Source organism: Rhineura floridana, chromosome 2, assembly GCF_030035675.1.
Source record: "Rhineura floridana isolate rRhiFlo1 chromosome 2, rRhiFlo1.hap2, whole genome shotgun sequence".
In the NCBI taxonomy this organism is placed as follows: domain Eukaryota; kingdom Metazoa; phylum Chordata; class Lepidosauria; order Squamata; family Rhineuridae; genus Rhineura; species Rhineura floridana.
This window is the reverse complement of record NC_084481.1, coordinates 73390581-73404208: the sequence shown is the minus strand read 5'-3', so window position 1 is coordinate 73404208 and position 13628 is coordinate 73390581. Positions and strand designations below refer to the sequence as shown.

At 41.2% G+C, this 13628-nt stretch overlaps 1 protein-coding gene across 3 annotated transcripts in view; it reads right to left on the bottom strand.

Moving 5' to 3' along the window:
* NCKAP5 (NCK associated protein 5) overlaps window positions 1–13628 on the bottom strand; it is a 969055-nt gene that overhangs the window by 361099 nt on the left and 594328 nt on the right. For all 3 annotated transcript variants that reach the window (XM_061608949.1, XM_061608950.1, XM_061608951.1), the window contains exon 11: window positions 4330–4479. In XM_061608949.1, coding sequence (XP_061464933.1) covers window positions 4330–4479 — 150 coding nt within the window. The remainder of the gene's footprint in view (window positions 1–4329; window positions 4480–13628) is intronic.

Sequence of the window (13628 nt, the reverse complement as noted above, 5' to 3'; positions counted from 1 at the left end):
ATGTACTTAGTTTTAACTTATGTAGTATAGTGGAAGCGGCAGCAGCTCCCTATTCTTGTCGAATTGGTGGGAGAATTAATGTACTTGGCTAGCCAATAATCTAGAGCAAGAATCCAGTTGGTAGATTGCAGCACAGAAGACATTTATCTGCTCCCAGAATACTATTTTAGGGAAAGTGTCTTTCTGGGGACAAAAAAATGATAGGTGCCAGAAGAGCCCTTGTTCTTGCTGGATGAGGTACATTGCTTTCTGTACCCTACCAACAAGGAAGAAGGGAACAGTAAGTTGCCACTGCTGCCACTTGCCAGGCTACATTTCTAAGGTGAGTGGATCACACACCCTCAAATTCATCGGGTTTTGGGGGGTTAGGGTAGGGGGAAGAGAGCAGATTTGCTGCCTTGTCTGCCTTCTAACTCATGGAAACAACCAGGCCTGGAAAACTGGGAAACAGTCTATACCCACAGGCATACAACCTAAAAAGTGACACAAGAGGAGGAGAAAAGGTTAGGGAATACAAGCAAACTCAGGCACCAGTTCTTACAAGTTATATGACCAGCTTGAATGTAATGAATGCAGGAAGGGGATGAGCCAAATGACAGTTGGTCTCAGCCCAGGAATGAGGAACCTCTGTTGCTCTAGATGCTGCTCAACTACAACTCCCATCATTCCTGACCATCGACCATGCTGCTTAGGCTGATGGGAGCTGAGTTCCAACAACATCTAGGGGGCCACAGGGTCTCCATTCCTGTCTCAGTCGAACCAATGGAGTAGATCCCACTTGTTCCATCTCTCCCGCTGCTGCTGCTAGATGGGATGGCTGCTGCTAGACAATAGTTGGGGGCAGAGGAGTTAAATAGCAGTTTGTTGCTCAGCTAAGCTGGTAGGTTGATACAATGAACCTCAGTAGGCGTCCTGTTCTCACTGGACTCCTAAGTAAACAAGAGTTGCCAGCAGCAAGACCAACGTGGGCAACAACCAAAGCAGTATCCAGGACCAGTCCAAGGTTAGGGTCAAAGAAAGCAGAGTCAACAACAAAGGGTCAGGCGAGAGGCAAAGTCAGAGCAGTCCAAGGCCCAACTGGTCTGTGGGCAGGCAGGGCAAGGGCAAAAGGCAAGTCTGGGGCAGTCTGGGGTCAGCAGATCACATAACAGGCAAAGTACAGTACTGGTACACAGACGTTGTTCCAGCAGTTCTTCCAGCCTAGCAGTGGGGTTTTTGTGCTGAAGATGCTAGACCCACACACCGATCTTGGTCCTGGGCCCAGTACTCTTCAGCATTTTTATTAATGATTTGGATACGGAGGTGCAGGGAATGATTATCAAATTTGCAGATGATACAAAATTGCGAGGGATAGCTAATGCCTCAGAAGAGAGAAATAAAATTCAAAGGGATCTTGATAGGCTGGAGCATTGGGCTGAAAACAACAGAATGAAATTCAACAATGATAAATGCAAAGTTCTACATCTAGAAAAAAGAAACCAAATGCACAGTTATAAGATGGAGGATACTTGGCTCAGCAATACTACATGCGAGAAGGATCTTGGGATTGTTGTTGATCACAAGCAGAATATGAGTCAACAGTGTGATGTGGCTACAAAAAAGGCCAATGCTATTTTAGGCTACATTAACAGAAGCATAGTTTTCAAATTGCGTGAAGTATTGGTTCACCTCTACTCGGCACTGGTTAGGCCTCATCTTGAGAATTCCATCCAGTTCTGGACACCAAACTTTAAGAAAGATGCAGACAAACTGTAACAGGTTCAGAGGAGGGCAACAAGAATGATCAGGGGACTGGAAACAAAGCCCTATGAGGAGAGACTGAAAGAACTGGGCATGGTTAGCCTGGAGAAGAGAAGACTGAGGGGAGATATGACAGCACTCTTCAGGTACATTAAAGGTTGTCACATAGAGGAGGGCCGGGATCTCTTCTCAATCATCCCAGAGTGCAGGACACGGAATAATGGGCTCAAGTTGCAGGAAGCCAGATTTCGAGTGAACATCAGGAAAAACTTCCTCACTGTTAGAGCTGTAAGACAATGGAACCAATTACCTAGGGAGGTGGTGGGCTCTCCAACCCTGGGGGCATTCAATAGGCAGCTGGACAGCCACCTGTCAGGTATGCTTTAATCTGGATTCGTGCACTGAGCAGGGGGTTGGACTCGATGGCGTTACAGGCCCCTTCCAGGCCCCTTCCAAGTATGATTCTATTCTATTCTGTTCTGTTCTATTCTAACCTCAGCTGACTCCTATCAACTCCTTCAGCCAGAGGTTTTCTCCTGAGGAGACCTTTACTCCCAAGGAGTTCTTGCCTTTACTTGGGCACTTCTTTGGGTGGACTGGGTTTCCACCTGACTTTTGAGACAACACCTCTCCCTTGGCCTTGGGACCTGTTTGGCCTTGATGTCAGAGACCAAACTCACCCTGGGTGTAGACAGCCCTTCTTCTGCCTCATTGGAGGAGCCTGACCCAGGGCTGGGAAAAGCCAGAGCCTCCTAGGTCATCCTCTGATGAGGATTCCCCTGGCTGTGACCTGGCAGTAGGCCCAGTCCTTGAGGTTAGATCCATGTTACATGCTTCTACACAAGAAGTCCTTTGTAGGGAAAACAAATGAGCAAATAAACATAGATCTTTAATACCATACCCAAGTGTACTTTTTCCATTATATGTGCATGTGGTGTACATATGCTAGGGATCCTTTGGCAAACTCATGACATATAAATTACACATTATTTCTTACATGAAACATGCTTTTCATGGAGGAGAAAAAGAAGTATCAGATAAAAGTATTTCTTTCTCTGACTTCACCTTAGGGCTTGATTATCCCAGTTCTACCTGAACTTGCCTACAAGCCGGACCAGATCATGCCTTTACTCAGATTTGTTACAGTATACTTGCTTAATTAAATCCTACAGTACAGTAATATTGAACTGGAATGCTTCAACTAAACTCAAATCTAAATGATGTGTTAAATATGCAACTTTTGGTATCTTAGCTAAAGAGCCCTGAGTGCTCAAGAGTCCCAGGAACAGTTCGAAAACACCTTGTTGAAGCTAAGCAAAACTGGAACTTGTCAGTGCTGGGATGGGTGACTGCCTAGTAACCACATATGTGCTGTATTGGTTTCCAAGAATATAAATGTAAGACAATAAATAATACTTTATAAATAAATAAATAAATAAATAAAAATTTCTAGTGAAGTATGGTAGTACAGCTGTAGATTATAAATCCTTGGGGGGTATTCAACTAAATAATGGTGCAAGCAGAATGACTTCCTCTCTTCACACCCTGTGTACCCTGTACCATCCCCAAATCTGCTCCAGAGGGTTGGAAAAACCCTCAGGACATATTTAGGGGCCGCACAGGAGAAGGAGAGAGGGAGAATGTTCTGTTGTGTCCAATACAACCCTTTGAAAATAAAACTGAAACTGTAAATTTCAGTTACCTAGAAGTCTGGCAGCTTATGGGGAATACCAATATTTATTTATTTGTTCAAGAAGAATACATTTCTTATCCTTGTGACAAGACATTGTGAATTGATTCCTGATACTTCCAACAAATTTAAAATCACGGGGGGACGACAGGAATTGAATTCAAATAAATTAAGACCTAATGTACTTATGCCCTCAAAATTTGAGAGTGCTTTTCCAGGGGGGGAGGGGGGTTGCAAAATGTGGTTTCACTTTAGGTCATAGTTAATGAAATGTGTGTGTGCACACACTCTAGAAGTCCAGTCCACAGCTCAGTTACACTATGCAGCCCTCAGGGCAAATGCATTAACATCACCACTCAAGAACTGGCAATACTGCTGTGACTTGTGGGAGAAACTGCAATAGTGAGGAACCTCAAGTCTTTTGGTTGGTAGATGCTTTTACTGCTCCAGTCAGTTGCAGCAGCATGGATAATTTGTTCTACAGCAAATAAAGAGTAAAATATCCAGGTCTGGGTACATTGGGAGTTTACTGGCGCCTGACAGAAGGAAAAAGGGAGTATAAGGAGAGTACAGTGGAGCCCTTGGGCCCTAAAATGAACACCTGAAACTAAATTGCAAAGACTAAGACTGCTGTATTATTGTTAGCCTCAAGCCTGAAACAAGTTAAAAATATTTATGAAGTTTCTTTTTAAGGATATATGATCCCTGACGTTAGAGAAAGATCGTTTCAGTGATTCCAATGCAGAGCATTTCACTCATCCTAGTTTAATGAATCGTGATCAAAAATACTTTGTAACAAATGCCTAGGTGACCCGAGAAAGGTAAGATTTATACTGTTCCATGTTTCAGTACTGATGAAAGTGCAAGAACTTAATGCAAGAACTTCCTTTTTATCCTACCTTTAAAGCCTTCAGCCGTTCAAGCAATGATTTTGTCTTCTCCTTTTCTTCATCAGTTCTGCTGTTTTCATTCCTTGTATCTTTATCTACTGATATGCAAATATCTTCCATGGCTGTTTTGCATCTCTTGCCCTCTTGAGTGAATTTTTCCTAAAAGGTCAATTTTTTCCCATCAATTAAAAGGTTATAACAACACTTAGAGAAAGCACTGGAGTTCTATTATCACATATGTACACATATTATAGTCATGAGCCGAAGCATTGTGCAAATGCAACACCTAATATACAAATATATACATGCACACATACTGTTTAGAGGCATTAAGTTTTTCTGAATTCTCATTTAAAATGACAGAACTCCCTTTTGGTTCATTATTCTTTGTTGGGCATGAGTGTAGCTGGAACTTTCTTTCCTTTCCAGAGCTACACATTACAACCACCACACAGCTGCCACCAAAAGCATGTATTTTTATCTTCTCGTCCTCTCTTCGCTGTAGCATTTAGAAATGCAAAATAGAACCTATCATCATCAAAATGCTGTTGCCTGATATCTGCCATATGTGGGAATAAGGAAGATCACCATGTGATGCCACACTACACATTTTGAATGTCTAAGGGTCAAACTGCACACTGTTTTAATCATGTTGTTTTGCCTATCAGTGCACAATTTTTGTTTGTGAAATAGCCAGTGTCTCCCTCCCCATCCCATCTGAATTGGGACCCTAGTGTGTGTTCAGTCTAAGGGTAGGGCGATAAATTCATTTGGTTCACATTTTAACGCCAGCCTACCAAACATACACTTCCTGAACCAATATGTAAAACACAATTATTCTTTAAAATGCATACTTCTTAATATTCTGTGATACAGTTCTCCAACCAAAAATATATTATTATTATTATTATTATTATTATGTTTGTTACATTTGTATATCGCCCCATAGACGAAGCTCTCTGGGCGGCTGACAACAATTAAAAACATTAAAAACAAATATACAAATTTAAAAATACATGCTAAAATGCCTGGTAGAAGAGGAAAGTCTTGACCTGGCCCCAAAAAAGATAACAGTGTTGGCGCCAGGCGCACCTTGTCACAAAAAATCATTCCATAATTTGGGGGCCACCACTGAGAAAGCCTTCTCCCTTGTTGCCATCCTCCAAGCTTCCCTCCGAGTAGGCACCCGGAGAGTCTTTGATGTTGAGCGTAGTGTATGGGTGGTTTCTTGTCGGGAGAGGTGTTCCATCAAGTATTGTGGTCCCAAGCCATGTAAGGCTTTATAGGTTAAAACCAGCACTTCGAATCGAGCTCGGAAACATACAGGCAGCCAATGCAATTGGGCCAGAATCGGTTTTATATGTTCGAACTGTCTGGCCCCATTAGCAATCTGGCTGCTACATTTTGCACCAGCTGCAGTTTCCGAACCGTCTTCAAAGGCAGCCGCACATAGAGTGCATTGCAGTAATCTAACTTGGAGGTTACCAGAGTATGGACCACTGAAGCCAGGTTATTCCTGTCCAGATAGGGGCGTAGCTAGGCCACCAACTGAAGCTGGTAGAAGGCTCTCTGTGCCACCGAAGCTACCTGAGCCTCAAGTGACAGAGATGGTTCTAGGAGAACCCCCAAGCTATGAACCTGCTCCTTCAGGGAGAGTCCAACCCCATCCAGGACAGGTTGGACATCCACCATCTGGTCCGAATAACCACCCACTAACATCTCACTAGCATTGCAGTCTTGTCTGGATTGAGCCTCACTTTATTAGCCCTCATCCAGTCCATTGTCGTAGACAGGTATTGGTTTAGCACATTGACAGCCTCAGCTGATGAAGATGAAAAGGAGAAATAGAGCTGCATGTCATCAGCATACTGATGGCAACGCACTCCAAAACTCCAGATGACTGCACCCAACGGTTTCATGTAGATGTCAAACAGCATGGGGGACAGAACTGACCCCTGCGGAACCCCATACTGGAGAGTCCTGGGTGCCGAGCAATGTTCCCCAAGCACCACCTTCTGGAGCCGACCCTCCAAGTAGGAGCAGAACCACCACCATGCAATCCCTCCCACTCCCAACTCAGCCAGTCTCCCCAGAAGGATACCATGGTCAATGGTATTGAAAGCCGCTGAGAGATCAAGGAGAATCAACAGAGTCACACTCCCCTGTCTCTCTCCCGACAAAGGTCACCATACAGGGCGACCAAGGCTGTTTCCGTGCCAAAATCAGGCCTGAAACCTGACTGAAATGGATCCAGATAATCAGTCTAATCCAAGAGTGTCTGGAGCTGGCCTGCCACCACTCGTTCAAGGATCTTGCCCAGGAATGGAACATTTGCCATCATATCATATTAGAGGAAATTGCATACAAAAATACATACATTATGTGAAATGCACATGAAAAAACTGACAAATTTTCATTTTTTTTCTCTTAAAAATGCAAACTTATGTGGAAATACTGAGAACCAAACTTAAGATGGGGAAAATAAACTGAGAGAAACTGAAAATGTCACATTTGTCCATCCTTAGTGGAAGGGGGCACTTTGTCCTATGCAGAGCTTGGAAAAGTTACTTTTTTGAACTACAACTCCCATCAGCCCAATCCAGTGGCCATGCTGACTGGGGCTGATGGGAGTTGTAGTTCAAAAAAGTAACTTTTCCAAGCTCTGGTCCTATGTCATTATCCCAATCTGGATCAGGCCTCCCCATGCTTGCAGTTGAAGGTGTCACCACCAAGAAGGTTGTGTTCCAAGCACTCACAAAATTTACTTCTCAAACAGAAGGCAGCCAGTTTCAGAGAACAGGGAGGAATTTATGGACAGAGTGGCCCATACGTGGGACATAGAGTTGTTTTAGTTACAGCACTTTTTAAAAGTCTGTGCTGTAATCAAGCGCTCCACCTATAGACTAAAGTCTCTTTGGTCCCATGGAGGCTTTTGTGAGTGGAAAAGGGAGATGAGGCATTTCTCACAGATTCTCCCTTTCCTGTGTAGCCCTATGTACCTTCCAAATCTGCACCAGAAGATTGGAGGGCTCTATGAAATTACATGGGCAGTAGTCTGGGGAGCTACAGAGGGGAGGGAGAATCAGCTAAAATTACCTCTTGTGATCACCAAAACCTTAATCTTATAAAAGAGTCTTCTGCTAGCAGAGGAACATAATTGGATACAGGCCAGTATATTTAGTTTTCTAACCTAAATTATGGGATTTCTGTTTTTTAAACCTTGTGATGCAGATGTCTTCCTTTCTCAGCCTATATACAGTGTTTTCCCTCAGCGCTTCTGGTAGTAATTTTAATAATTCTTATTCACAAAATGTTTATATACATTTTGTGCTACACCTACGCTTGCTTCCACACATATCAGCTTTGGATTCAAATACTGGGGGAGTGTAAAAAGTGTTCAAAATTCTCAGAACTATGTGCATCCAGATACTATATATATATATATGAGAGAGAGAGAGAGAGAGAGAGAGAATGAATTTGTTTTACTTCAACAGCCACACTGCAAAACTGATCTTTACACTTAAGGGAGAAGAAATGAGGACTGCCATATTGTCCAGACAGAGGGAGCTCTGAAATGAAAAGAAATGATAAGACTACCTCTTGCACAAGTAACAGTACACATTAAATGCTGCATTATATACAAATGCTGGCATATACAAAAATGGTCACAGTACTCTAAGGTGCTTCCTACAGTTTTTCTGATCATTAGCCTATTTGGCACATCATTTCTTCTTACCCTCAGAACTCCCATCTTATTCTCTTTCTGTTGACTTGTAACCATTTCCCCATCCATGCCCTTCTGCTCACCTCCTTTGTGGTTCTCTTCTGTTCTTTAAGGTGCGGTCTACGCAGATACGCAGTGAAATAAAATGGTAAAATGTACTCCATTTTTGGTGGAGATTTCTATTTATTTATTACATTTATATCCCGCCCCTCCTCCCAGAAGGAGTCTAAGGCGGCAAACAAAACACTAAAAACACTCTAAAACTTCTTAAAAACAGACTTTAAAATACATTAAAACAAAACATCTTTTTTTAAAAAAAGCTTTAAAAACATCTTAAAAAGCAATTCCAGCACACATGCAGACTGGGATAGGGTCTCTACTCAAAAGGCTTGTTGAAAGAGGAAGGTCTTCAGTAGGTGCTGAAAAGATAACAGAGATGGTGCCTGTCTAATATTTAAGGGGAGAGAATTCCAAAAGGTAGGTGCCACAACACTAAAGTCTGCTTCCTATGTTGTACGGAACAGACCTCCTGATAAAACAATATGTCAAATTGTGGGTCCATTTAGTTCACTAATGTTTACACTGATTGGCAGCAGCTCTCCAGGGTTTCTCGCAGGAGTCTTTCCCAGCCCTATCTGGAGATGTCAGAGATTGAATGTAGGACCTTTTGCATGCAAATCAGATGCTTTACCACTAAGCTTTCGTTCTTGTTTAAAATTCCCTCCAAACAGAAGGACAGCAATGAAGGTAAGGTCTGGCCTAGAGCAGCCTTTCCCAACCTTTGGGCCCCCAGATGTTGCTGGGCTACAACTCCCATCAGCCCCATCCAGCATGGCCAATGGTCAGGAATTATGGGAACTGTAGTTTAGCAACATCTGGGGACCCAAAGGCTGGGAAAGGCTGGCCTAGAGCATCTGCTCCTACTCTTCTATTTACAAGGATTTTAAAAAATGTGGAGGAGGATGCTAGTTATGGTATTTTCCACTTGCAGGTTAAAGAGGTACAATCCTCTGGTCTACCACCTTAATTTTCTACCTAGCATAAATCTAAGCTCCTTGGATAAGGACCGGCCTGTTGGTTTTTGTTACCTGATGCCATTTACACTGACAATTATTTACATGGTATTATCATGCATTTCAGCCAAATCTTGAAATGCAGCTTATTATTGGGCACAGAGAAACTGTTAAGAAAAAAACAAAGTCAGAAGTCCTATTAGATTTAGCTACATGACTCTCTGAACTGTAGCCAAACTAACTATGTAATATCTTCCTAAGCTGGCACGCAGTGTCACATGGGGGTGGGGCACAGTGGCAGGGCAGCAAGCACAACAAGGGTATGAGGGAAGCAAGGATGGCTGGCTGGGGAAGCGGGTGACCAACCACGCAGCAGCCAGGTGTAGGGTGAATGAGACAGGCAGCTGTGAAATGGGCAGGCAAGCGGGCGAGGTAAATGGGTGGGTGTGGAGTGAGCAGGCAATTGGCCACGGTGGAGGGCGAGTAGCTGGAGTAAGTGGTGGTGGAGGCAGCAGGTAGCAGGCAACTGCCTTAGGTGGTAGGCATGCTGCATAGGTGGGGCCTAGGCATGCTCCATAGAGCAGCATGATGGTGTCATTTGTCAAGGGGGAAGCAGTGGTACGGGACAGAGATGGGGACAAGGAGCAGGAGCAGCAACCAGCACAGGAAAAAGTGAGAAGCATTAGTGGGCTCATTGAGGCCAGTGCATCCCAACATCTGGAGACACTGGGGGAAATTGCGAGGGGGGTTGGCAAGGGGAGTGGGGTGGCTGGGGGTGTGAGTGGGTGCCTGGGTGTGGGGGTTGCTTGGTGTGTTTGGGTGTGAGATGTTTGGGGGAGCCTGGGATAGGTGTGTTTGGGGGTGAGGGTGGCAAGCAAAGCAAACAGGGGGGCAGACCCCTCCCTACCATATTAAATTTGCTCTGACAATACATTTATTGAGCTCTTTCTGGAACAAAGGGCAGGATATAAATTTAATCAATAAAAAAGTTAATTAAAGTAATCTTGTTAATTTAAGTATCTGTCTTTCAAAAAAAAATCAGACAGCAGTTTGTAGTAAGTGCGGTTCAAGCATAGACCACACTTTTTAGCTCAAAAGGAAAGCCAAATGAATAAATGTTAGTGCTGGGGAAAAGTCCTTACAAAGACATTTTACTGAATTCATGAGCTTTCCAAATGTTGGCACATACCATGACCCCAGAATTTTGCCATGGAGTTGGGATAAAAGAAGGTTATTTTCAAAGTGCACGGCAGATATGTATGACTTGTGGTTTTATAGAAAGCCTTAGACAAAAATATAATAAATAAATAAATAAAACTTCTAGGCATTTTTGGCACGCAGCCCAAGTTAGCAGAGTTGAAAATTCACACTGAATGTCAACTAAATAAGAAATATATTGGGGGCACAGATGGCGCAAAAGTAATACTAGAAAAGTTGGTGCTGAACAACACTATCCTGTAACAATATATAGAAAGTGAACAGAATGAAATAACAAATAAAAAATATATGTGGATGAGCTGTGAGTCTTCAATGCCAATCCCTTCTTCCAATAAATCAATGGAAGATGGGCAACTGTGTTCAATAAGGGCTGTGGTGGGGGCTGATTGTAATTTACCAGGCCTCATCATTACCACAATATGGATCAGTAGTCTGACCAGGATATTCATTTTTCAAATTAAAGTTACAATCTTCCAAAATTAATGATTAGACTTAAATCCAATAAAACATATATAGTGTCAGGCTACTGAACTATTTGTTAACCCCTCATGGCTCTATAAATACATATAGTATGCATGACAGGCTTACTAGATTTTACTGCATCAAAAGGAACTTTCTTCAAGGACCAATTCTCACCGAGAACATATTGTCCACTCATACAAAGCTGGTCTCTCTGAAAAACTCCTAATGAATAGGAGAGCCCATGAGCTTCACCATGGCATGGAATGAGACATGTACTTCTGGCTCATTTGATTAAAGACAAAATCACACCAATGCACCGAAGGCTATAGCACACAGTGTAAAGTAGTACCCCATAGTTTTAGATTTGACTTATGGCACACTTGCTAGAAAGGATTGGCCACCACTGAATTATTCTGTTTATTAGCATTTGAATGTCAATCAAATGAGACACTTACTATCAACCTTTCATCTTAACCACAGACAGCTTCTTAGATAGATAATATCACACTATTTAAGGTGTTACACTTGTCAGTTCCACTAATCATGGTCATCTTGAAATTTTCTCTTCAAACCACTTCCGGGAAGGGTGACTTCGCTTGTGCCTGCTTTTGGGACGGGCTCCCGCCTCAAAAGAAGCTTATTCAGATATAAATCAGTCAGAACATTTTTTTTTTTTTTGACTGATGAAATTTCTCCCGGGCAGGGAGAAACGTAGAGATCAACCTCAAAAGCCTGTTTTTGTTGGGAGGACTGGATTTCATTAATTTATGAGATAAGGTCCAGCCAACAATGCCGGACGGACTTTCTAACAAGCTCTATCTGCTTAAGCGATACGTTTATCTTTTCTTTAAAGAGAGAACGGACTAACAGGCAAGCACCCTTCTTTCTATTATTTTTTTTTTACTTGGTTTAAATTGTTACAGCAAAAGGAGATTTGTCAGATTGATCGGCTTTGGACAACTTCTGGGTGAGATATAACTCTTTTTTGTTATTCACGAAATTAACAGCTTATCTCTGTTTCTGTCGCAAAAAGCTGTCCTGGAAGTGCATTCTAAAGATAATAAACAGAAGAGGGATTTCTATTCCTGATTTCTATTCCGAGGAATATTATATTGTCTGGGACTATTCTCTTTTTGGTCTATTTTATTTTGACGAATCTGCTTCTTCACGACGCCACTAACTGTTTTGATGCTGGGAACTAAATTTGTTTTGCATTCTTGAACATAGAGAGATAAGGCAGGTTGCTCTGTTTATACTGTGATGTCATCAAGCCTGGAATATTAACCCAATTGTTGCTGAAATAAGAAGTGGTTCTTCTTTATTTTTGTTTTGCTTTGTTTTCGTGGTTTTAAAAATGGCAATCAAGAAAGTGGCTGAGAATCTGGAAGTAACTATGTTTCAGAAAATAATGGATGAGATTGAGATAACGAAACAAACCCTGCGACAGGGTAGTAAGGAGCTGAAAATTGAACTGAGCAAAATGACGCAGGAGCTTAAAGAAATAGGGGATCCTGTGAGAGAGGAGAATGAGATCAGAGATGAGAAAAGAAAAAATAAAGGGAAGATACAAGCCCTGGAGATTGGAACAAATGTGGAATTGGAAAAAGATCTGGAGTTTATGGATTTTAGAAATAAAATCTACTGTTTGGAATTTAACGTTATCTCTGAAGAAATTAATGAAGATACTAGAGATAAAGTTATCAATGGCTTGGATAATCTTCTGGACTGGAATGATGTGATGGAGCTTGATATAGAGAAAATCTATGGAATTAACTGCAGCCATGTGACAATGGAAAAACTCTTAAGAGATGAGCCAGTGCATTTTGTAAAAAAGAAGAACACAGATATGACTTTACAACAGTATTTCAGCAACTTATTCAGAATGGATGGCAATAAAATATTTGGGATAGAGGAAATTCCCATCAGACTCTTATTATATGACTATGGTTACAACAGCAAGATTATTATGGAATACTGATAATGGAAGATTGGACACTGAAATTACTGGACTTAACAGGACTATTGAAGATGGAAGATGGAACTAATAGGGATAATGGAATAATGGCTATTGAAATTATTGGACCTAACAGATTCTGATGAGATGGATTAATCGAAATGTTTATTTGGACTATGGTTATGACAATAAGATTATTATAATTATTAACGAGATGGATTAATTGACATGTTTATTTGGAGAAAAATTGATAGATATATTTCTTAAAGAATTGAAACCTCTCTTTGACTTTTTGTGGAAAGAATAAAGTAATGTTTATGAGATTTGATGATTAATTAAGATAACTACTGGAGGAAAGTGATTTTATAATATGATTTAAGAGACAGGATTGTTATATATTGTAGACCTATAACTGATTTGATATCTGACAAATGGGAAGTCAACATTTTATTTTTTTTGTTTAATCATTTTTGTTTTGTTTTGTTTTTTGTCTTTGAATGTTTTATGATTTTGTTTTCTATGTTTTATGAAAATTTGAATAAAAATTATTGTAAAAAAAAAGAAAAGAAATTTTCTCTTCAAACCTTGACAGTATAGTTACATTCAGCACGATCGGTACTGTGTTTCCATCCCCAATACCTTACATTGTTTTAGAACTCCACACCATTCTTAAGTCAAGCTGACAAATTACCAATTAGGGGAAAAAAGCAAAACAGGTGAAGCTATAATTATTGTAAATTAGCATGAACCTACAAGTTACATTATTATTATCATCACTTGCTAGTTGTGTTACACAAAGGTCTCCAAGCAACTTATAACATATTAAAAACATAAATATAAATACATATAATTTGAAATGTGGTGTTTGAGGAGAGCTTTGCAGATACCATGGACTGTGAAAAAGACAAATAATTGGGTGTTAAAACAAATTAAACCA